The sequence below is a fragment of the Pomacea canaliculata genome, linkage group LG9 (assembly GCF_003073045.1).
Source record: "Pomacea canaliculata isolate SZHN2017 linkage group LG9, ASM307304v1, whole genome shotgun sequence".
Lineage (NCBI taxonomy): Eukaryota > Metazoa > Mollusca > Gastropoda > Architaenioglossa > Ampullariidae > Pomacea > Pomacea canaliculata.
The window spans coordinates 473,973-498,120 of NC_037598.1; the positions used below are offsets into that span (position 1 = coordinate 473,973).

At 40.2% G+C, this 24,148-nt stretch overlaps 1 protein-coding gene across 2 annotated transcripts; it reads right to left on the reverse strand.

The window, feature by feature from the left end:
- Positions 1-9,797: 9,797 nt before the first annotated feature.
- LOC112572811 (cell wall protein DAN4-like) lies at positions 9,798-20,159 on the reverse strand. Of its 2 annotated transcripts, none has more exons than XM_025252707.1 (4): positions 19,505-20,159; positions 11,314-11,688; positions 10,687-10,935; positions 9,798-10,447 (listed from the first exon to the last, which is right to left on the reverse strand). In XM_025252707.1, exons 1-4 carry the CDS (start codon positions 19,590-19,592, stop codon positions 10,347-10,349), a joined length of 813 nt encoding a protein of 270 aa, XP_025108492.1. In that variant the 5' UTR covers positions 19,593-20,159; the 3' UTR covers positions 9,798-10,346. The 2 variants fall into 2 exon arrangements, with proteins under 2 accessions (XP_025108492.1, XP_025108491.1); XM_025252706.1 differs by lacking the exon at positions 19,505-20,159 and adding an exon at positions 14,959-15,912.
- Between the last annotated feature and the right edge of the window lie 3,989 nt (positions 20,160-24,148).

The following is a 24,148-nucleotide window of genomic DNA, read 5'->3' on the forward strand; positions in this document are numbered from 1 at the left end:
GTAGTCGGGGCTTTTTCCGTATACACCAGAGGACTACTGTCTGTGAGCGTTTATCAGCTGAGGCAAGCAAGTCGAGGAGGCCACGTTCTACTCTTGAATGATCGCACTACCTGCTGGCACTTACGCGTCTCGGCTTACCATGAGAGTGAGGAAGCGAGTTCTCCTCGCCAGACGTCAAGAAGGGGGTACACCGTCAGAACCAGGCACAGCAATTCTGCCACCCGTTGCCTGGGGCAACCGCCAGGGGTAAAGGACTTAAACCTGTACCTGTGTATCTCTGGGCGTTCTTGGACGTCTGGAGCAGTGCCGAACCACTGTCACCGTAAATCAGTCACCGCATCTGTGTCCGTTGCCGGGCAACGCAGAGGACAGCAATGCCAGTGAGCTAGGGACAGTGGCAGTCAGAAACTCACTCCTAACGTCGTCGCCATCGTCATTGTCAGGACAACGGGATGACCAATTCATCTGTGTGACCTGTGATCTCAGCCGTAGTGACAGTAGTGTGCCAAGCAGGTCTGGCTGTCCACACTTGGTGTCTAGGGCAGTCCTGTAGCTGAAGATGCGATTGCAGAGTACTAGAAGGAAAGTGTATTTTTTCCTTTGCATTGGTTTAACTTATGTGACCTGATTGATAGCTCATGTATTAGAGACCAATATGGCCTCGTATGATTCAACCTTAAGTTTTCTTTGAATTATAATTGTTTATCGTCACAACTGTCTTGTCGTTGTGTTTGCGCCACGCGGATAATGTGACTGTTATTCTGTACGCTTGCGCGACGTTCGAAACGGTGGTATGAGTGGTGTGGGTGAAAGTTGGGTGGAGCTAGCAGCTGAAGCTGACCCTCTCCCCCTCGGAGGATTTAGGCCATCCTTCCCCGCCTCTTCGATCACATGGACACTTAGAAAAAAGCACACCTCCTCAGACAAATCTGGCACCACCATCACAATAAAGTTTGAGGATCAACTCAACTGAGGAAAGACAAAGACACAGAAGACGCTACCACGAGCTGTGGGTTGAGAATCATGTAAAAGGACAGCCGCAACAGTGCGAAGGGGGAAATCCCCCTCTGCACCCCACGCAACCTCGAAAGGAAAAACATACCCTCCACCCTTTTGTTAGGATATACAATACGAAGACATAAAATCATCATACTTACATCCTTGTGTTGACGAATGTTGGAGTCTGGATGATGTTTGTAGCATGTCACAACTGCATGAACCGTCTGCACAATGGCCGCCCAAGCTCGTTCCCGCTGTGAAACCTGATTGCATAGTGCAAGTGATGGATTGTTGCATGCTGTTGATGAGTTGTTGCAAGCTGATTGATGGACTTTTGCAGCTTGGCTTGATGAGTTGTTGCAGCGTGTTGATGAGTGTTAGCAGCTCGCTTTGTAAAGTTCCCGCAGCTGTTGTTAAGTTGATGTAGCATTGATGGGTTGTTGCAGCTGTTTTGTAGTTTTCTGCAGCTGTTGTTGTAGTTCTGCAGTGTGTTAAAGTTGATGTACTATTGTGTGAGCTCGTTTCATTTGATGTTGTAGTTCTATGGTTGTTCACGTTTGTGTTGGTCGGTTGTGGTCGTTTGGACGGAGGTCACCCCCCCTTGCTGTACAAAAATACAGAGGTAGATAAAGGTCATACACGCATTCCTTAGCATGAATCGAAAACATCTATAGCAAATGTCATAAACCTGCCTTATATATACATTGCTACAACAAAGGGAAACCATGCAGAAGCGTGTGTGTGTGTGTGTGTGTTGAGAGAAGAGAGAGAAGCGTGAGTGTAGTACCACACTCGCTTATTTCAAACATCTAGTTTAAATTATTAACTGTTGGAGGGGGTGTAACTGTCTCATTCTTTGATGTAGCGACACACTCAGGGAGTGCACTTCTCTTCAATGGTGAAGATGAAAACTGAAAGAAACAGGATTTTGCTGTCTGTGCGTGTCCGTGTTCGTAGCAAAGGTAAATACCTGAATGTGTCTTCACTGCTGTGTTTTAGTCTTGACTTCTTTCTTAAATTAAGATTTTTTTTATTGGAGTTTGCTTCTACTCAGCACATGACTGTAGAACCGTTAGTGACACTGTTAATTATAGAAACTACATTAAACTGTCACAAAAACGCACTTATATAATATTCCACCATGTTAAGAAAGCAAGAAAAAAGCATACAGAAAACAACAACAAACTTAAATCCACACCTCCCTATAAAAAAAAAAATCAAAAAACAAACAAAAAACAAAAACAAAAACAATAAAACAACCAAACAAAAAATACAGTGATTTATAATTAGAAGAAGTAGATAAACCAAGTCTTGTTCTTGAAATTTTGAAAGAAACTTAATTCCTCTAATACAGTTTGTTATTTTGTTATATTTTAATGTCTGACCTTGCATGATGAGCAGAAGACCAAGAAAGCCAAACACGACAACAGGATTCATTCTTGCACTTGGATGTTAACTGAGCCGAGAAATGGAGGTGAACATAACGGTCTCCTGCGTCGGACTTATATAGTGAACACCCTTAACGACGCAAATATTTATCCTGACAACTAGCGATTGTATTACTGGTATTTACAGGTAAGCCACGATTTACAGGTAAGACATGCGGTACCTAAAATGTAGCTTAGTTAATTTTAAAGAAACAGGTGTCTGAAGCGAACTTGTCTTATACGTGGTGATGTTTTAAAAAATATTTGTTTACCGGTAAATTTACAGCTGATACCGCTCCTTATTCTATACCTAAGACGAGAAAGGTGCGAGTTTTATGTGATTAAGCAGAGTATCAAATCAAAACTGATATTTAAAGTACAAAAACTTACACAGCGAGTTCCTGTACATCTACAAGTTTATACCATGGGGGGTGGGGGTGGGGAAGAAATTCTTAAGGAAAGCAGTAAGTGTATGATCTGAGTATGGTGTATAGCAATAACCGACACGTTCATCGCAGGAAGGACTTTAATGACAACATCACAATCGGCTTTCTTACTGTTTAGTCTATCTAATCCTCTTCGTGCTTCATGTTGCACACAAGGCCTCAACCAGAGTCCGCCACCGATGTCGATCGGCTGAAACCCGCTCTAGGTGACCCCATGTCCAGACCTTTCCTTTCATCTCCCTTTCCACTGTTTCTTCTCCAAGTTTCCTTTGGGCGCCTCGTTTTCTTCGGCCGTCTGGAGTCCAATCGTAGGGCGACTCTGGAAAAAGGCTGCTGGCTCTGCTGCGGAGCAACATGTCCAATCCATCGCCAACGCCTTCGTTGAACCTGCGTGGTGATGACTCGGTTTCAGTTCTTCGGTGGAGTTCTTCGTTGCTGATGGTGTTTGCCAAAAGATGTTAAGTATGCGCCTGAAGGCATCTGTTTTGAAGATGTCCAGTCTGTTACTGTTTTGGTCATCTTCCATGATTTGGATCCGTAAAGGAGGGGCTGATCACATTTGACTGGAAGATCTCAGTTTGATCTTCTTAATGATGGTTTTTGCCTTCCATGTGCTCCTGAGTGAGGTGGAGGCCTGGCTGCCTTTAACCAGTCGCGCTCGAATCTCCAAATTCGCATCCCCTTAACGTTTAGTAGTCTCTACGCAAAGGCAAGTTCATCTTAAGAAATTCTAGTAGGAAACCACTGGTGTCAACCTTTTGTACAGATATACACCCCAACGGCAACGACTTTTAGTACATTTATGTAAAAAGACAGGTCTCAGGTTTTAGAACAGCAAGGACCGGCCGGACATCGAAATGCACTAAACGGTATGAAGCTTGACGTCAGAGTAGTGCTGACACACTGCACGGAATGTTTCCCTCGACAAACTGCTTGGAATTAGAGACACAAACAAAGCATTTGCTTTTAGTCTCCTGAGTACTTCCACTAAACGCTACCATTCTGGAAATGTAGATCGTGAAGTAGACGATAGCGATGATACGCTGAGGAAAATTCCATAGAGCTAAATTAATGTGGCACTGCATGCCTCGATAGATAACCGTTGTTAGTAGCTGTTGGGTCAACGATTGAACAGAAGAATTTTGTTGGAACAGGGAATGACTCTTCTTCTGTCTGATTGAGTTTACTACTACTCGAAATAAACTCTTTTACAAATGATCGGCTACAATTGAAGCCATGGTCAAAGGTAGAACTTAGATGAGATAATTTTTTAACATTTCTGTAATCGTCTGTTCTAGTTTCTTACAAACGGCTAGAAAAAAAAAACCGCTGATAATGCTGTCAAATGAATACATTCTTTACCTCACCGTAAATATTTTTCTATACAATCTTTTTATTTACATTGAGATATCTTACTTTATCTGTGCCCTAAAATAGTTTAATGTGTAAAATATTATTTTTGGTATATATTATACTTTCTGTCTGTCTACTTCATATACATTTTCTTTAACCACATATCCAAATAGACAGAGCCAGAACTTCCTGTTACCAGCTTGTGACATACGAGTTACCCGTTAACCTGTCAACTGAAGGCGTGGACCATGAGTTCAAGGTGTGGTGTAGGAAAATAACAGCCTGTTCTTTCTGCGTATTGCAAAAACTCTTTTTTGTTCTTGCTTTGTTTGTTTGCAGTAAAGCGATGAGAGGGGAGTGGAGTTGCCCTTAAACTCTTTCAAAAGCAAGGTGATCTCGATACCAGTGGCGGGGCGATGGTGGATGTCGACGTCGCTGCAGGTACAGACTCGTCGCTCATGGTGAGGGTGGGGGAGCGGGCTGGGGACAAGGAAGGAAACCTCATAAAGTTTCATTGGCTGTAAGTAAACGCCTACTGCAAGTCATGTTTGAATTTATCGTCACCCAGGATGAGGTCTATTAATCGCCAAAAAATCTTTTGTTGGAATGATTTTCGTTCACGAAGTTCCTTACGAGTACCTGTTCTTATGTGTGTGTGTGTTTACATAAGACAGAAGAGGTCAAAGGTTGGTGGTCCCCATAGAATTTAATGAGTGCAGATAGTTCGCCGTTTCTTTTGAAGGGAGCGCACATTGGACACATCACTAGATCCTTTTAATTTCTTTTTTTCCCTGCTATTCTTCGGAATGTCACAAATTTACATCAGGGACCTGTGGGGCCTTCTGCCGTAATGATAGTAGAAAGTCTCGAGGGTAGACCAGCAAGGCCTCGTCGCCATTTTGACCGGTCACACTTTGAGAAGAGAAAAAGTCTCCCATACAGGGGCACACACACGCATACACACTGAAATACGATACTGCACTCAGTCAGACGCATTGCAGTACCACTTATGTCCATCTGTGCACATTCTGGTGAAAGCAAAATTTCCGTTAGGAATAAAAAAGACAAAAAAGTGACGGACGAAAGGAAACTGAGATCAAGCCACAGAGAAGCATCTACTTTAAACATGACCCATGATGCAGCAAACAAACAAACAAACAAACAAACAAACAAACAAACAAACAAACAAACAAACAAACAAACAAACAAACAAACAAACAAAACAAGGAGCACCTCAACCTTTGATAAAAAATTTTGCCATAAACGCTGTTTGGTCAACAGCGAAGTATCTCTCCGCTTCACTGAGTTGCATTCACTGGTGCTATAAGTAAATTATTCTATTCCTGTCTTCTCAACGGCAGGACGCCGCCAGACAAATCTGTTTATACATTCTTCACGTGAACTGCGATGTTTCGCAACGTGTCACCTTTCCTTCCTTCTATGATAAATGAAGGTCTTGCTTACCTGTCCAACTGCCAACATCCTGCAAGTTGATCATTTATGAACTGCAGCGCCCCCAGACCAGAATTTTTGTCAAACAGATCCAGTGACCACAACCGCCATGGTCAGTTTTATTTCCATCCTACAAGCACATCTGAAGTTATTCATTTACGGTTGTCATAAACAGTATACTAACAAACCTGTTGAGCACTCATTTTCAGGAAACTGTCAACTGTTTGTAAAAGTCATGTATGAAACAAAACTTCTACTCATTACGGAATCCCATTGTTTTTGTCTCCTTGTGAATATTTTTAACCCTCGCTAGTACATGCGTTGTCAGCACTGTACAAACAGTATTGTAAAAGAGAATACACATTACGAGAATTCTTGCATATGTTACATTTTTTTAATCTAATAAATAAAAATATTATTTCCTTATGTTCACTCAAATAAATCAATTTTTAAAATACATTATAAATTGGTATATGTTACATTGAGTAAGTATACTTTATATGAAGTATGTTCAATTCAAGATGGCCCAAGACAGAATTTTTCTACAACAGCCTGTGAGACAGAAGACACTGGACGCTTTGAGAACCAAGGAGCTGGAGCCGGTCCTGGAGTGTAAGACTGGATTACAGGGCGTGAATCATACTGTGCATTCTGGTATCACAATAACAGTTCTTTTTTATGGTTTATTTACTTGCATTAACGCAGGTAGGGGGTGCTTAGAAGTTATTGCTAAGCTCCGTTGCTTCAAGTCCCTTGTAGACATCGTGTTACCAGACTGGAGGCGTAGACGTATCGGTGTTCACTTCACGTACAGACACGTCTACGTGGGGGACTTTCAAGGTGTTGGTGCTGATATTTTGCACCTGTTTATGAGAGTAAATGTAAGAAAAGAATTCATCTGTGTGAGTGTCTGCATGGGAGGCTATAAGCTTACCATCTAAGCAAAGCAATACACGGAGAATCAAAACACAGAAGAGGTCCATGATTCTTACCTTTTTCTCTTTCTTTTTTTGGGGGGAGTGGGGGGGGGAGTAGTCTGCTAACGGCTTGTTTCCAAACTTTTTAAAATAAAGGTTGGACGAACCCTAGGTGCTATGCCTCAGTTATATCAGCATGAATCATCATCGGTCGGCAATACACTAGACTCCTTCTACGAGTCTTTAAGTTATTACAATAAGCCTTCAATTATCCCGGAGGTATTTATCCTAGCACGCAAGGGCAAGAAGGAGAAATACTCACTATACAAACAATCAAGAATACCATCACACGCACCAGACATATCTGTATACAAAAGCTCAGACCCGTATATAATTGCGAGTCATTCAGTTACTGAAGTGTTCACAAGTCCTATTGCTGTAACAACAAAGGGCGGTCTCAGTCGGGTGGTCATGCATGGAGCGACACAGAACTGGTGGCCCACTCTCATGAAAAGCTTGTCTATCCCCATATGTAGGTTGTAGACTCTTTATAATGTCCGCTGTTACAGCTAGTCTCTAGGGTACTCTGTTTTCTCAGAATAACTGTTTTCTAAGCAGGCCTGTACAACATGATTCAAATTGTTCTTTTCATGACTAGTAAATTATTGTAACGATGTATGGGCATGAAGACCGCTCTCTATGTGTAGAATAACGGGATGAATATATGTAAGACTCACAGCAACTAGTTTAGGAGAGAAAAAAAAGAGGCGGTGCTGAGCCTGATTTACACCGTGAGTGTTGCTGTCTCAGTAAAGTTCGAGGTCGAGAACTTTATATGTTTACCTGCAGTAATTGGATTTTTAGCATCTGCTTGGTGTATGGGTGGGAATTATCACATAAACATGGTTCCTTCAGTTTTGACATTCATACACTACTGGAGAAGAGAGAGAACCATGGACTTAGCAGTCAGCCAGCTCACCTGCTCATTAATCCATCGGCTTTGCAGGAAAACTGTCATCACCCGCTAAATACACGGAACAGAGTTTTTTCCCACACACCCGTTTGGTCACTGTAATCGCTGACAGCTTGTTTGCTAGCTTGTCCAGACCTTTTCTGATCACATTATGATGGTGTACACGCTGTTCTCTCTATCACTGTTCAAACCTTAACAAGTAGAAAGTTAGCTTTCGGAGTCGACTTTTTTTTGCTAAGGAGCACCACACTAACCTTAGTTTCCACCTAGCAGTGTGAAGATAAAGAAACTAATTAAAAAAAAATGAACTCAGTTCAACAATTTCACATCCACCTGTACACCATTTTTATTCATCTCCCTCCTTCGCTTGCCTCCTGTCATTAATGTCAAGAAATCTTAGGTCTCGGTAGTTAATGGGACGAGAGAAGGTTTCAGGTTGAGCCTCGACGTAAAAGTACCCGGATGTGATTTGTCAGCCCACCCCCAAATAGCCTCGGGTACAAACCTTGCGAAATCTTATCTCCTCTGTAGGGGGCTGATTCTAAAATGAAGACAATAAGTGGTTGTGTTAGCAAAACAACAGAGGGTCTTTCCTTATTGTTTGAGTTTTTTCTGTAAACATTAGAATCCTGCTGAACTTACTTACCTCAGCTGTGGCTGTTTATGATCCTGTGATAGATATTAGGTATTATTAAAAATGTGTCTGATGTAGGTACGGTTGAGGCGACAAAGAAGGTTAAGCCAGCTTGATATAATGAATTTGATTGATAATTTTGATAAATTTGAAAGAGAATTCTTACAATCGCTTGAGTACAGAATAAAAGGTAAGGTAAGAACACAGCTTAACTTACATCCAGCAGATAATCCCGAAGCTACTTGTAATGATGATCTATCAGCTCGCAGGTAAGGTGTAAAACTGTCCTACTAGGATAGTGTCGTACAGCACATCGCTCATTGCTTAAATGAATAAATACAAAAGGGAGAAAACTCCTGGTACATTCAGGATTTGTTCTAGTATTGATTACTTCCCTTTAACAGCTGAAAACGTCAAATAATCGGTTACTTTGTTACTTTTGAAAGTAGGAAAGTTTTAGTTGACTAAGCGCCATTTTGGCAGTATTTACGGGTTACTCAATTCGACATGGATTTTTACTCCAACGACTGGGAATTATAATAAAATAGTAAGTAATATTTAAATCCTAATGTCAGTTTTAAAAGTAAAAATGTGTTTTGGAAATGTGTGTTTGCATATCATGTAGAAATAATTTTTAAAGAACTTTCAAATTTTTGACCTGATTTTGCTATTTGTCTCTGTCCCATAGAGCTGCAATCTTTCATTTTAATTTAGTAGAAAACAAACCGTATAATTCTTAAAAATCAAACCACGAAAATGTATAAAAATGCTCTTTAAAACGGTGTGTCACAGTTAGCTGTCTTATTAGAGGTAATATAAAATATTCAAAAATATTCGATCGCTGGTTTTTCAGCCCTTAGTCACTTGTAGCCAATAAGTTAGATAACAGAAATAATTACACTTAGTGTTAATTAACAACACTCTAAGTGCAATAACACAATCATAAGACTTAATCATAGAATTTTTATTAAAACAAATATTTAATATATCACAACTTCAATCAAACTAAATTGTTCGACTTCACTTAATACTGGTATCCAGTATTTATTAATTTAATAATATTTAATAAATAACAATTAAACACACTGGATCTTACAGAACTATTGTTGAGTTTATATTAACATTATCACAAAGTAGTCATTTCAAACCTTACATCAAAATACTGCCTTCTGAAAGACGCAGAGTTAACAACTCTTTGTCAAGTAATTAATCGGAATCAAGTGCTTATTTATAAACAGTAGCTTAATAATAAAAATGTTTACAACTACAGACGAAAAGACATAACAAAGGTGAACAAATAAAGACTATTAACTGTAAGTCAAATATTTTTGCTGTGCAGACGAGAAAACCAAGTGAAAAGAAAGGACGTATACAAAAAGAAAAAAAAAAAAAAACCAAATTCCTAGAAAAGGGTCACATGTAGAAATTTCATTAATATTTTATCAAAAAAATTCTTAGACAAAGTCGGTGACAGGAAGCTGGTTATCAAACAAGGCCAACAGTAGCAGAAACTTAAACAATGCACATAGGCTTCTGGAATTAAGCATTTGCAATGTCAAAGCACCCGGGCTCCGGTGCATAGGCGGTCTCAACTCGAGTTAAGACCGCCTATGCACCGGAGCCCGGAGCCCCGTACTCCATCTTAAAAAGGAAATTTCATCAAATGTTTGACCAGGCTGCAATGTTGTTGTAATGTCACACATAAGGCTAATTTAACACCAGGTAAAAACTAACGTGAAGTTCGGAAAAAATAAACCGTTAAAAAGTGAGATTAAAGCTGAAAGAATCAAACGATAATGGTGATAAAGTCAAACACACAGATAAGGGCGATGCTGAATGATGGACGGACTGATGGAGGTGTGGACGAAGATATGTACTGCTCAGTCATTTCAGTATGACGTCATAGATGAGGATTCAATGGTCATTGCTGACAACCAGCAACAAATGTCACGAATAATAATATTGTAAATATTGATAAAAATAGTCATGTCTGGTATGCATGTGACTGTAACAGACTCGCTTGGCCACCTTTATCTGTAAACAGAGACAGAGAATAATAAGCATGACATACGCACCCCAGTCTAAGCTACCCTCCCCCGTCTACATGTCTTGTAAGAAGTAAAACAAATAAAGTTTTGTAGTTCTTCAGATGAAGCATTTTAGAAACAGCAGCATGAAGCAAGTGAGAGGCAGGTGTCCAGTTTGTTTTTCGGACGAGCTGTCTTGTGAAGTGCTGTTCTGTGTTTCTGAAAGTAAAAAAATGAGCATCCCTTCTGAATTGTTTAACTTTTGTAAATACATCATTTGTCTGTGTCTGTCTCACGGACACAAAACAAATTAAATACTATTGACACACAAGTGCTTTGAGACACATCCATGCCCAAACACGAACATGCTGTCACTAAACAAAGACATAATCACGAGAAAGCAGGTGACAATATGAGTCTTTTGCTGTGTAGAACCATCTAGAAAGTGAGATGCTCACCTGTCATCGTAGTGTTCAGGTTCAGAGACGTGGTAGTTGAGCCTACTGTAGGAGATGACTGTGTAGAGGAAGCGGAGGATGGACTCTTACTAGACGTTGTAGTCGCAGTCCCTACTGTGGGTGACGTTTGACTGACTGATGATGTAGGTGCTGCAGTAGATGTAGCTGTCGGAGATGTAGCTGAGTTCGACAATGTTGAACTTCTAAGAGTGGAAGAGGTTGCGACCGCTGATGTATTTGGTGTTGTTACTGGATACAAAATTCATAACAAAACACATGTTTTGTTATGTCGGTTGTTGGCGTAACACTTGTCATGTCGGTTGTTGACGTAACACTTGTTGTCATGTCAGTTGTTGACGTAACACTTGTTGTCATGTCTGTTGTTGACGTAACACTTGTTGTCATGTCTGCTGTTGACGTTACACTTGTTGTCATGTCAGTTGTTGACGTTACACTTGTTGTCATGTCTGTTGTTGACGTTACACTTGTTGTCATATAGGTTGTTGACAAGCACGAACATGTTGTCACTAAACAAAGACATAATCACGACAAAGCCGGGTGACAAGATGAGTCTTTTGCTTGCTTTGTTTATGCTGTGTAGAACCATCTAGAAAGTGAGATGCTCACCTGTCATCGTAGTGTTCGTGTTCAGAGACGTGGTAGTTGAGCCTACTGTAGGAGACGACTGTGTAGAGGAAGCGGAGGATGGACTCTTACTAGACATTGTAGTCGCAGTCCCTACTGTGGGTGACGTTTGACTGACTGATGATGTAGGTGACTTATCAATTGTTGTCGAAGATGTTGACGAAGCAATAGTTGTCATGTCGGTTGTTGACGTAACACTTGTTGTCGCATCGGTTGTTGACGTTTCGGTAGCTGAACTTGCTACTGTGGTCGATTCTGTAGTAGAGGTCGTTGTCGAAGTTGTCTCTGATATACACAGAGTGGTTGAGTCTGTTGTACTGGATAACCCATCAGTTGAAGTGCTGCATGCTTCTGTCACTGAAAACAACCAACCTACACTTAAAACAGTTTTTGTTAGCGCGAAACGAGGGCTTATGTGAAGTCTCTCGCGGTTCGACACGTTGGCGAGAAAAAAAATCTTTATTTGAAAATACTGTCGATGTCAAGACAGTGTCCATTGCGTTCATTGCCATTCGCGGAGTAATAATGTGGACTCGACACCACCCATACAGCAAGAAGAGGATCAATTATTTATTAACTGCTAATTAATTACTGCTACAGAAGGTCATAAATGTTACTGCTCGGTGATGCCGACTGATTGTGTGCACATCATGTTTACACTAATTACTGTAATTAAATTTTATCGGTTTAACTACTATGAAGCTATCTAATTTATGAAGAAGAGTATTTTGTGAACTAGTGTTATGAGTCATGTTTACGGAAGAGGCGTGTTTTCAGTCACATTTAAAGGATTCAATAGCGGGTAGGTGGCGGGTATGGAAAGGGAGAGAGTTCTACTGTTTCGCTGCCAATACCTAAACATCCTGTGCCATGTGTTGTTGTTGTGGTGACAGGAAGAGTAAGACGACGATCATCAGACGGGGGCGGAGTTGTGTAGCTGGGATGTAAGGAAGAGCAGTTGGGAGAAAATAATCAGGGCAGGAGCCAGTAAAGAAATTGAAATACAGCACAGACAGTTTGTATTGGATGCCAGAACGGATGGGAATCTGTCACAGACACTCGCACTCCACAAAGGCGGACATTTGCGAATTCTTTTCTATTGAAAACAAATCTACCTTTTTGGTAGGCCCGTATATATTTCATAAACTAATAAAATACATTAAAACGTTAAAAATAAGTCCCTAGCAAACAATTAATCTTTACTACTATCTCATATATATTATGATTAATTATTAATAATCTCTAATTCTAAACTCTCCTGAGAGAAAGTTCATTTCTTGATATTAAACGTAAGAAATATTGAATGTAAAGTTTGACACAACACTGCTTTCACTGTATCAACAGTCACTTGGGACTAATGTTCCATAAATATCTATATATATATCATACACACTTACAACTTAAAGGTAAAAACAATGACACAAACAAAACACAACTGTCGTCTCTACTTGGGGTCAGAGGTTATACACTGATTGTCACTGTCTCTGGCGACGAGCGACCTCATCCACTTCTCAACATATCAAACGCTGGTTTTGGGGGTCAGACGTCGTCTTCCTGGGTCATGTGCTCTAGAAACCGATAAACTAACCTCTAAACAAAACAAAACAACACAAAAACACTTCATCCAGGCCCATTAGTCCGGGCATTAGCCAGACCCAAACACTCATGGCCCCTCTCCCGGTCCTTCACGCCGTGTGTCCTCGGAAGTGAGGCGCTGACCCACAACAGTTAATTTGAACTTTCTTCCTCCCTTTCTTGTTCTACTATGTAAAAAAAATAATCCCGATTAGTCATTCAGCAGGTGGGCTCAGCCAACATCACTGTGAGGACTGTTATCTCTGACACCATCCGTGACAGTAGCCGGTGCGGAAAGCAAGGGAAAGGAGTGCATGGTTCCATGTCCTGGCTCTGATCACCAGACAGCAGCAGAGTTCTGTACTTTCTGGATTTTGGTGTCATTGTGGATGAGGTGTGAGGGGCAGCTGGCAAGCAATGAGTTGCAGTAATCAAGCCGAAAAAGAACAAACACGGACAAGAGTTATGGAAGCGAACGGAGAATGTGACGAATGGCGCTGATCTTACGGTGTTTATAATAGACATACAAACATACAGATGTAACTTGTCTATCATAATAGACAGACTGACAGACAGATGTAACTTGTTTAGCAAGAGTCAAGTCTGCAGTGACAATGAATTTCAGATTCCTGATGGAGGACACAATGGTGATGTGGGTTTCGCCCACCTTGATGTCATTGGTGGACAAAAGAATAAAGATGGATTTTTTTCTTCTTGAACATAGAAGGACTTCCGTTTTATTATGGTTTGTCACCATCATGTCTTTGATATCACTGATACAGGCTTCTATGGTGCTGGTAGCAGACTGAGACTTCCGGTGGAATGGAGCGGTACAGCTGCGGATCATCAGCATATGATTGTTATAAACCTTGTAAGACTTGTAGTATTTTTGTCTGTCTCGGTTAACCCTGAAAGTCGGATCATACTACTGTCTATTCTGCTCTCGATATGTCCGCCTACCAACATCATCATGCACCGAGACGTCTACACCACGTAGGTCGGGATGTGTCACAGCTACGTTGCCATGGAGTCAACCAATGGGAGAGCTTGGAATATAACTTACGTACATCCACAGCTCAGCCATGAATTTGACCGCTTGCTGGATGTCACCTGCACTCTACATTCAGACCAAATAATAATGTAAACAACAACCATTGAATTTAAAGATCAATATAAATTGAAAAAAAACTGTCAGTCATAAATAATTAGAATATGATACGTTAAAAACAATCTAAAGAAATTTAAACTCCTTAACACCAATCCAAACACCCTAACAGTTCCCTCTCCCGTCAAATATCCAATGGTCATTCACTTCCGGAGATGCAGTCCTCCTTAAGAGGTCCACTTCACAAGAACATATGCACAGTCTCCACTCCTACCTCTCCCCTTCCTGTAGCTCGGTACGATCCACCCACCGACAGCCCAAAAACACATAGTGGATAGCCAAAAGAAATAAAATAATAAAACAAAATCTGGACAGAAAATTACTAGTCTTTAAAATAGAGACTTCACTTACAAAAGCATTCAACCCCCTCACACACACCAAACCAGTAATCTACTTTCAGCAATTTACCTTAAACAAAGAAATTACTCTCTCAAATTAAAATTTCTACCATTAATTTCCTACATCAACCATCGTTTTTAAACAAAAAGGGACATACACAGAGACTCATCTCAACAGGTTCAAACAAACATATTGTGTTTTTATCTCTATCCAATTTGACTACCCCATGCTACCATCTAGTCGAATCAGTGATTTTGACCGTATCATCTCGCTCGATTTTTTTTTATCATAACAAAATGTTTTTTTGACTTTCTTAAGCCACAATTTCTTCTATTAAACAAAAGTAACAATGTTTTTCATGTAAGGTATACAGCTAGAAGCTAAAATATGAAATGTTAGAAACATGTTCTAGGAATTCACGGAGAAAAAGAAAGTAGAAGACATAGAAGGAAAGAAGCTAAAACTAGAAAGAACAAATACAGGACAAATTTAAAAAGTACAAAGACAAAAGCAAAGCCATGTAAACAAAACTCCAGTGAAGTATTTACCTGTCAAGTACAACAGGAAGAAGAAGAACTTAAAAGTCAGGACATCCATGTTGATATTGAGTCCAACCTTCTGCGTGTCCAGCTGCATCAAGCTGTTGGGTGGCGTCTGCTTCTGGTCACATGACGACGCGATACTCCATCAAAGTCGCGTCACTGTTGCTGTGGCGACCCCTGTACCTGTGCGTGATTACCGCCCTTTTCGATTCCTGGGCTTTAGCTTTGTCCGAACTCGCAGCCGGGATTTTGCCTTCATCCTCAAACCATAATGGCCGCACTAATCACAACTTTTGATTGGCTGAGGGCTGAATCGTTACCACATCATCTCCATGCAGACCATTAAAACTCGCAGTGAACAATAAACAGGACGCAGGATTGGAAGGCACGAGTCTCAGATCGATCACTGAAGACCATGGCAGATGGCGGGCTTCTGCGTGAAGCCGAGCTTAGCAGCCTCCACTTTATCATGAGATTCAAATGTTTTCAAAAACAAATACAAACTGCAATCTGACACTGCGTCACAAAATCCATCTACACTTTAGCAGATTTTTTTACATGTTTTCATTTGTTATTCAGTATTTGTGGATAACTTTTTTTCTATATTTTTTTATTTTTCTCTCTCTTAGTGATGTTGTGTATGTACGCGGGAACATGGAGAGCGGGTTGGATCCGTGTCGTATCTGTTTTCTTTCTTTTTTCTTCGTTCCTTAATTCTTTTTCTTCTGTCTTCATTCTTTAAATAGCCTTCTTAAATGGTTTCTTAGAAGTGCCAAGCTGTTTACTTTTGTTTCAACACACTTCTTAAATTCAACATTAATTCTTCTGTTAATGTTCTCTCGTGCTGATTAATTACAATGCCATATGGTTGAGCTAACCCTTACACTAAGCTTCTGATAATTTGTAGAGGGCTTCTCAAACTTGTCTTCTTAGTCATATTACTGCTTCTGGCTATAGTAAACGTTTTCATAAATTCACAAATGCCTGTGTAGATATTTCATTTAAAGTCTGTTGATATACATGGATATAGTGACTCCTTCACGTCCTTTGTGAATAGATACACTGTGATTCTTCTGCAGATTTTACACATGCAGAGACAAACAATTATTGTCGTGCAAGAGTATCATATATATTTTTTTTCAATAAATTTTGGCTTAATTGTTTAGACATAATTAATTACATGTTTATTTATATTATTACTTTTTTCTTTCGATATTCGTTTTTGCGATCTTTTCTTGATTCTGCTTCTTTTAATTTAATCTTTTTGATAAGTATTTTTAGTATTATACTTTGCTCTGTACTGTATTGCCTTGTCATGTAGGGCAACATTTTCCGAGAACTCATTCCACGGAACAAAGACCGTATTGCACCGCAAATGTAATTCTCATCCTATTCCTCTCCCGGTCCTCATCTTACGGCTGCCCCAAGAAACCCCGCAGCATTTGAATTAGCATATAAAAGTCAAGGCTTGTATGAGCTTTTCGATTTTCTGCCACCACGGCGATCATTAAGGCTCATGACTAATAAAATGTGATGTCTAGGGGAAGGAACCGACCGGTAGTCCAGCTTTACACATCAAGGAACGCAGATGTACATTTTGTACGCCCATCATCATCATCATCATCATCATCATCATCATCATTATCATCATCATCATCATTATCATCATCATCATCATCATCTAGGGGTCAGTGAGCGAGAGATACAAATCGCGCTTACATCCAACCATATGGAAGGTGGAACTGTCCTTATCTTCTTTGCGAGGTTCCTGAGAAGTCCTCTTTATTGTACATCTTCTCAGTCAAGAGGTAAATGTTCCAGCCACAGTTCCAATCAGGACCTGAACTAGCACCATAACAGCCTCAAGCGCAGAAAACACAAAGCTAGAGGGTGGGGGTGGAATAACGACAGGAGCACCAACCATTATGGCCCTTATCGTGTTTTAGTAGTACAGGAGGACTGTAACATGACTCCACCGTGTCAGAGCAGTGGTCAAATATTCCACTGAGAATAGCAAAGTCCTGGGTTGAGATCGTACTCTGGGGAAAATTTACTGATTGTGACAACTTTTCGGTTAAAAGTTTGGTGGTTGTGTATGTTGTCCTGGTTGGTTGTTGTTGGGGTAGCAGGTTAAGCGTGCGATTTTGAGAGTGAATGTTAAAGGTTGGTATTATAAAGGAATTGTTCTTCATTGGAACCCTTTATTAATATTATTCCTTTTCTGAAGAGCTAATATTCCTTGTTTTTTCTTTCATCGTTTGCTTGACACATAAGTCAGTTTTGAGATTAGGGTTGAGGTTTGTGTTTGTGTTATTTATTTTTGACAATGATTGGGCAGAGAACCACGATTTGCTATTTGCAACCATGTAGAGAAGGACAGTCGCCAAGATCAATGCCAAAGCAGACCTTAACCTTAATAGCACTCGTGAAACACTAGTAACACTGATATTTATCAGCTCATTATCTTCCCAACATTATTGATTTCTACCCGTTCAATAAAAATATTAATAGGACTGCCTGGGACGAAACTTCCTGTTTGTCCGCAAGAGGAAGAAGAAACAATCGAACACTTTAACGACGGTTCCCGCGGAGTGGGCGGTAAAAATAAAAATTTACAACATGTGAAGCTGCTTTCACATGATAACAATGCTCCAACATATTTCTGAGGACATGGTTAAAACTCCACAAGTGAGGAGGATAAAATTGGATACGATGGCGATTGTAGTCTATCCTACGGTCACAATGTGTGGCCCATCTATTGTTTGTTTGTGTACAAATAAAATGTCCTGATGTACGTTTGTTGATTTTCTATTTGTGTTGGACACATGGAGAAGCAATTGATTAAAACATCATACAAACTTCTGTTTTTGTTTTGTTTGTTTGTTTTGTCCAAATAATCCAAAGATAATTGTCTGGTACATTTTTTATTGTGTAAGTGGTCTTTATTAATATCGAATAAGAAAGGTTCTCAAACGTTGATTTCCAGACAACCTGTATGCTTCATCACCTGAATACGCACATGCGCACTGGGGAGAGGCATAGCTGCTTGCTCGGGTCTAGCTCGGCGGTGAAAAAGCCAAGAGCTGAACTCATTATATTTAACTGTCGACTGTTGATAACATAGTCAGTGTCCTGTACATCTGCACCCATGAATCACTCCTCACCAGCCTTGTGCTTCAGTTCGCTTGCAGTATGTCGCCCACAAACGCTTTGTGTGGACAAGTACAGGCTTCGTTAAAGGGAGTTAATGCAGTGGAACGTTTCTCGTTACTTCATGCGAGTGGCCTCCCCTCTTAAAACTGCTGGTGACTCTGTTCAGACCTCACTGTTTCGTGTTTTATTTTTTAATCTTTCTTCCTCCTTATTCCCTCACTCACTCACACGATCTCTCTCTCTCTCTCTCACATACACACAGACGAGAGCACGCACTGCACGCACCCTTTTCTATCACACACACACACCTACACACACACACCTACACACACGCTCTCGCTCACCCACATTCACAAAGACTTCAGTGCTCCCACTGACCGTGTCAACGACATCGACGGTTAATATTCAAGCTCCATCGATTCCATACACAGTGTCGCCCACATGATGTATTGCTATTTGCCGAAGCATTCCGTTGCACAGAGGACAATGCGATTCTATTTAAAAATAACCTGTGTCTAAATTTTTAATTCAGCTTTATTTTCATGCCATCCATCATGTGATGTGCTGAGAGTTTTAAAAACTTGCAATTTCATTGTTTGGTTAACATTAGCTTAAAGCACTATTGTGTAGAAGAGACTTAGAAGGGAGACATTTGTGACTAATGGTTTGTGGAAAGAGAGAAATACTTTCACTGAGAAGTCATAGCAAAATAAATGAAACGGACACAAATATTTCGATTCAGTTGTTTTGGGGATTTTTTTCTGCCCTTTTATTGCAGATTTGTAATGGTAGCAGACTTGAGTTTCGCTGCAGGGATAATAACTTTAAATCAGTGATAGAAAATTCCACGAAAATGAGACAGAAGCCCAGTAGCCCAGTCATAGAAGCTTTACACGGAGGGTAAGACCTGGTTTTCAAGTCTCACCATGGGACAAGCATATTTCTGTCTGAACGTAACATCCAAATAAAGGAGTTCACCATTGGCAAGTGTGATAGTTCCCCGTGTCTAAAACAATTTATTACTCGGACACGCTAAATATTGTGTTCCAATCTTATGTTTCTGACAGAGAATGACAAGGAAAGCATATTGTAACAGTGGCTTTATGAAACTTTGCGTCTCTTTGACTACAGGTGTAAGGCACACCTGGCTGGATAAGAAAGTGCACAAAACATTATAGAGGGCAGGAGAGAGAAAGAGAACGGAAAATAGATACATAGAGAGGGAAGGAATAGATATATACAGACACTAGTAGATATGACAAAAAGGAGCGCGAATAAGAAGAAAGAGGAGTAAAATTTTGAGGATTTCAAAATAAAAATGTATAATCTAGTATACTTATTCCTTGAATATAGAATGCCAATAATGGTATTAAACACATCAATGGACACAATAGCTTACCTGGACAAAGCAGCAGAAATCCAACAACACAGCGCAAACCTGTTAGTGTCATTCTTTGTCGGCATTCAGTGTTAACATGAAGCAGCATCCAAGTTAAGCGTGGTTTCTATGACAACAACAAAATCACCTTTGCTCACACAGCTTCGGTAGATGTCGCCACAGATGGACTCCCACGGCTGCGAGTCACGCGCACCCTTTTATTTTCTACCCGAAATGATTGGTTTTGCGAGGAGATACCCGGCTGCCATTACGCAATCAATACAAGCGTTGAATCTGTTTACTTGTGGAAAACACGGCAACGGACGATGCAGGTAGACGATGACCCAGAGAAAACATTAACCTCACACACACCCTCCATTATCGACCACATGGTACAACTAAATGTACCACATTGGGAATACACGGACGATAAGTTTAAAGGTTGTTATATGAACTAAAAATAAAAAAAAAAACAAGCAAACAATATGAAAAAAAAAACTTAAGAGAAAAGACATGAAAAATGAAAACAAAAATAGAAAGAGTAATAAAATCTTTTAAACTGAATACTGATGTACGAAACACCATTGAAAAGGGAAAGTAAAAAAAAAAATTGTTTGCTATGATAAGAGTTTGAACCTATGATGTTCCAGTTTAATAAACAGGAACAATTTCTTGCCTTGCCACTTTTAAAAATTTGCAATCAGACGAAGATGACGAGCTAGCATTTCTGACAATACATAGGCATAACAGCATTTAACGATATCTTATAATAAAAAATATATGCAATTCAATAACTTTCGTATGTTAAAAGCGGATTTTATAACTGCAAACACTAGGGACAAAAGTTTATAAAAATTTGCTGTAAAACTTACTAGCACTTTATATTACTGCAAAATATTGTTCTGTATTAGTGAGGCAAAGTGTTTTCAACAGCTCATGGAAGTAATTGTTAATTCATTAATACTTTCAGCTACAGCAACTTCTAATCTGTTCCGACAATATTATTCGTAGTGAGACAGACGGACCTTGAAGGACGAAGCCATTGGCAATGTTCGCTACTTTGGCCTGTCTTGACCCACGACAATCAAGTGTGCATGAGACGACCCTTATATTTTTGTGTTTATGTTAGCCACACAACTGTTCGTCTATTTGTCCTCTTCGGGTTGACTCCCTCAGTGAGCATGATGTATTGTGTATACTCAAGAAATGCACAGACAGAAATGTCACGAAGACGTCCACTGGACGTATTTAGACAAAAAGCCCGTAGTTCAGTAAACAAAGAAAGGAATGTGCACAGACTGGGTGTTGTTTGTGAACTCGAATGATGATAATCGAGCTGCTTTAAAAATTCATGACCAAGTAGGTGTGATCTGTACTGACGCCGACAGAAACGTGTTGTCCATGTCTATCCTTGGCTGACCTCAGACGTCCTGTCCTGTGTCCTGGTGCAGCAAGGAAGTAAAAGTGGCGTTCAAATCAATTTTATTTGTTTTTATTTTAGAAACTAATGTTGGAGATCAAACAACAATGCTAAAAAAAGCTCATGCAAACCTCACGATGTCCATACGATTATAAAAGCAGTTTGTGCACTTTGTGACCCCGTCTTGAGTCACACAGTCAAACGCGAACTTCGAACAATGACTTATGTTAATCAATCTTCAGGATCACCCTCTTCTACCCTCAGTAACCTCTGTTTGTTTACACTGCAGTAACAGTAAACAACCAGTGGATTCCTTTGAAGACACTAAAGGTGGAATGTATGATCTCGGTTATCAGTGTACTGATGTTATGAATTTAATAAATCTTCGAATAAACACAGGATATATTTGTAAATATTTACCTTTCAATGTTGTTCATTTGTCTTCTCTATACCAACCCACAGGCATTCACTTTTTGTGTGATGACTCCCCATGAGATCTCTTTCTTATGTTGAGTCACAGTGTCTCTACACCCGCTCCACGCCCTAGTTTTTTTTTTTTTCTTTTACTTGTCCTTATCATCTTTATATTTTTCTTGAAAATGGAGTGTAGAGCTGATCTACAGCAAGCATGTAATTTGCGAACATTTACAAAAAGTTCTGAAACGTCTTATGAATGTGTAATGCAATTATATAATCATGCAATGAAGAATAACCTTACCCCTGTACAAATGATCAATGACAGGTCTCACCCCTGCTAGTGAGGGCAGGTGAAATCCACTCGTCATCATTTAGTTTCCTGTAATGATTCTACCTAACCCTCACTCACATCTCCTTCTGTCTGACCTTAATACAAGGTTATCTAGTCTGTTCCACTAATATGGCAATGCTTATTTCTCCAAATATGACAGTTGTTTTCTTGGAAAGAGGTCTACCTTTCTGTAGATATTGTGGTTTTAATTCAGGACCTGTGTCAGTGTCTGGCAACATGAAACCGCCCTGACATCACTGGTCTGTGTCTTTGCTCTGATCAGTTGTCTGATCCTAAGACCCCATAGGACGTCAGTAGTCACGTGCTTGAGGGAACTCGGACACTGGTAGTGGCGATGTTTGGCTGGGGCTGGACCTTACAGTCACATGACCAGTGCTGTTTACAAGACACTGGTGGCCAGGTGAGTACTGATCTTTTGCAGTATTTGGACGAGCGGTACTGCTGCTGCAGACGCCTGCTACGTCGACCACGCAGCTTCGCCTCCTGCAGTGCGATCTGACACATCCAGCACACGTGAACAGGACCTTAACTGACTTGTCAGAGGAGGCCAGCAAAGGGTCGTTGTACATCATCGGTGATGAAGTGGCTTCGTAAGTTCCCAGGTGTATGATGTGAAGACAACCAATAGCCGTACTTAAGACACGAGTGCAAGTCATTGAGACCTGAAGCATCATGAGGAACTCAAGGACAAGGGTCTTATTTTCGAAGTTTTACAGCGGATGTTGTTTCACCCCTGGAGTGGTAGTTATTAGTCGTTGGCAAGGTGTCCTAGGATAAAGAAACATGAAGTAGTGCCCGAGGGGTCTGGACGCCGCTTTATAACTTCGGAAAAAGAACTTCTGTTGATCCTCATTCGTTTTGGGGGTCAAAACCCTGAACATTTCAATGACGGTTAACACCGAATGACTTGCGAGACCTGTAGTCAGCTTGAGAAGGACGATGGTGATTCTATCCTCTGACATCAAGTATTGCGCGAGGTTTCAATGAGAAAACTGTTTATTTGTCACTGATGCATCTATCGTCATAATCAGTTTAGTTACAAATATGTCCAAAACACCGGTCACTGAGAGTCGTCCCGTGTATCTGTAACTCTCATGTCTGTGGCAGGTGAGATTTCAAGAGTTTTTTGTGAAAAGCTGCCAGAGATCACTAATCTCCATTTTTGGGAGGCAAGTGTTTACCATGGAGACGCACTCACCGTCTGGCCAGTGGAAACTTTAACCAGACCCCTCCGCTCTCCACCGACCGTTGTCAGGGAAGTGGAGCAGGACCAAGAAATCTCTGAGTACGAAGTTGTCAAGACATATGCTGGACTTGATGTGCCCGACCACACAGACGGCCAGCCAGTCAGACGACTGTACCACAGAGGTGAAGGACACTCAGTTGAGAGGTCAGTTGATTGTGCAACGTGCGGTCTTGAAGTCGCCAGTCTTCTGCACAGTCTCCATGTTGGTCAACCCAATAAGTTTGTTGTGTAATGAAATATAATTATAGTGTAATTAGCATGTAATGCACTGTAACACAGTCATAGAGCAATGTAAGGTACACGTACTGTAGACGTAACACGTGACATGTATTAGTTTCAACTGTGCTAAAAAAATAAAACAAAACAAATAAGTCAAGAGGTAAGAGCAGCGACTGAAAGAAGTGTGTTAGTAACGTGTGTCTGTAGAGCTGACAAGGAGCGACAATATCTCTGTACAATATATGTCATTGACATTGTTTATTTCTGTACAGTATATGTCAATAACTTGATGTCATTCTTTATGTCTCTTCATGTCGACGGCGCTCTTGTTCCGTCTCGCGCGACCAAACGTGGAGTGGGAGGGGATGCGGGGTGGAGGGACTATGCACTATGACCTAAACAAGCGCTCCCGCTACAATATGATTTGCATTCTTAACTATAGAAACCCTACATATATGTCAGAAACCCTACATATATGTCAGAAACCCTACATATATGTCACAGAGATCGTTAAATAACCGACATTAGCAACATCAAACTCGTGTTTAAATATCAACTCCCAAATTATTATGTGCACACGTTTTTAAAGGAACATCATTTTAAAAGTATTATTAAAGGACATCTTCATTTACTAAGAAGTCAGGTTCTACGTAAAGATTGAAGCCCGAAAAATGGTTTTCGTTCTATTTGCTAGTTGTCTTTCTTGTTCTAATATTTTTTGTATTGACTATTTCTGTTAATTAGAGGCCACTAAGCCCTTTCGACCTCAGCAATATCCTGGAAATCAGTATGTAAAATTCAAGCTTTTTTAATAACTGAAGAACTAAACACTCTGAAAATATTACAAAAGAAATACCCAACACGAACTGAACTCTAATTTTAAATTCTCCTCTTTCTTTCACAGTATGTTCGCAATAAATATTATGTTAAGAATTTATGGGGACTCTGTTGTTACTTATAACAAATGATAATTCTTAAAAGGTAGATGGGCTTTTAGTAACACAGTTTTGT

Excerpts from the sequence above, each read along its gene's own strand:
- LOC112572811 (XM_025252707.1), bottom strand. The coding sequence starts at position 19,592 with ATGCTGCTTCATGTTAACACTGAATGCCGACAAAGAATGACACTAACA. Across the intron at positions 11,689-19,504 it reads ATTTCTGCTGCTTTGTCCAG|TGACAGAAGCATGCAGCACT; the intron begins GTAAGCTATTGT and ends GGTTGTTTTCAG. Across the intron at positions 10,448-10,686 it reads CCTGAACACTACGATGACAG|AAACACAGAACAGCACTTCA; the intron begins GTGAGCATCTCA and ends TTTTACTTTCAG.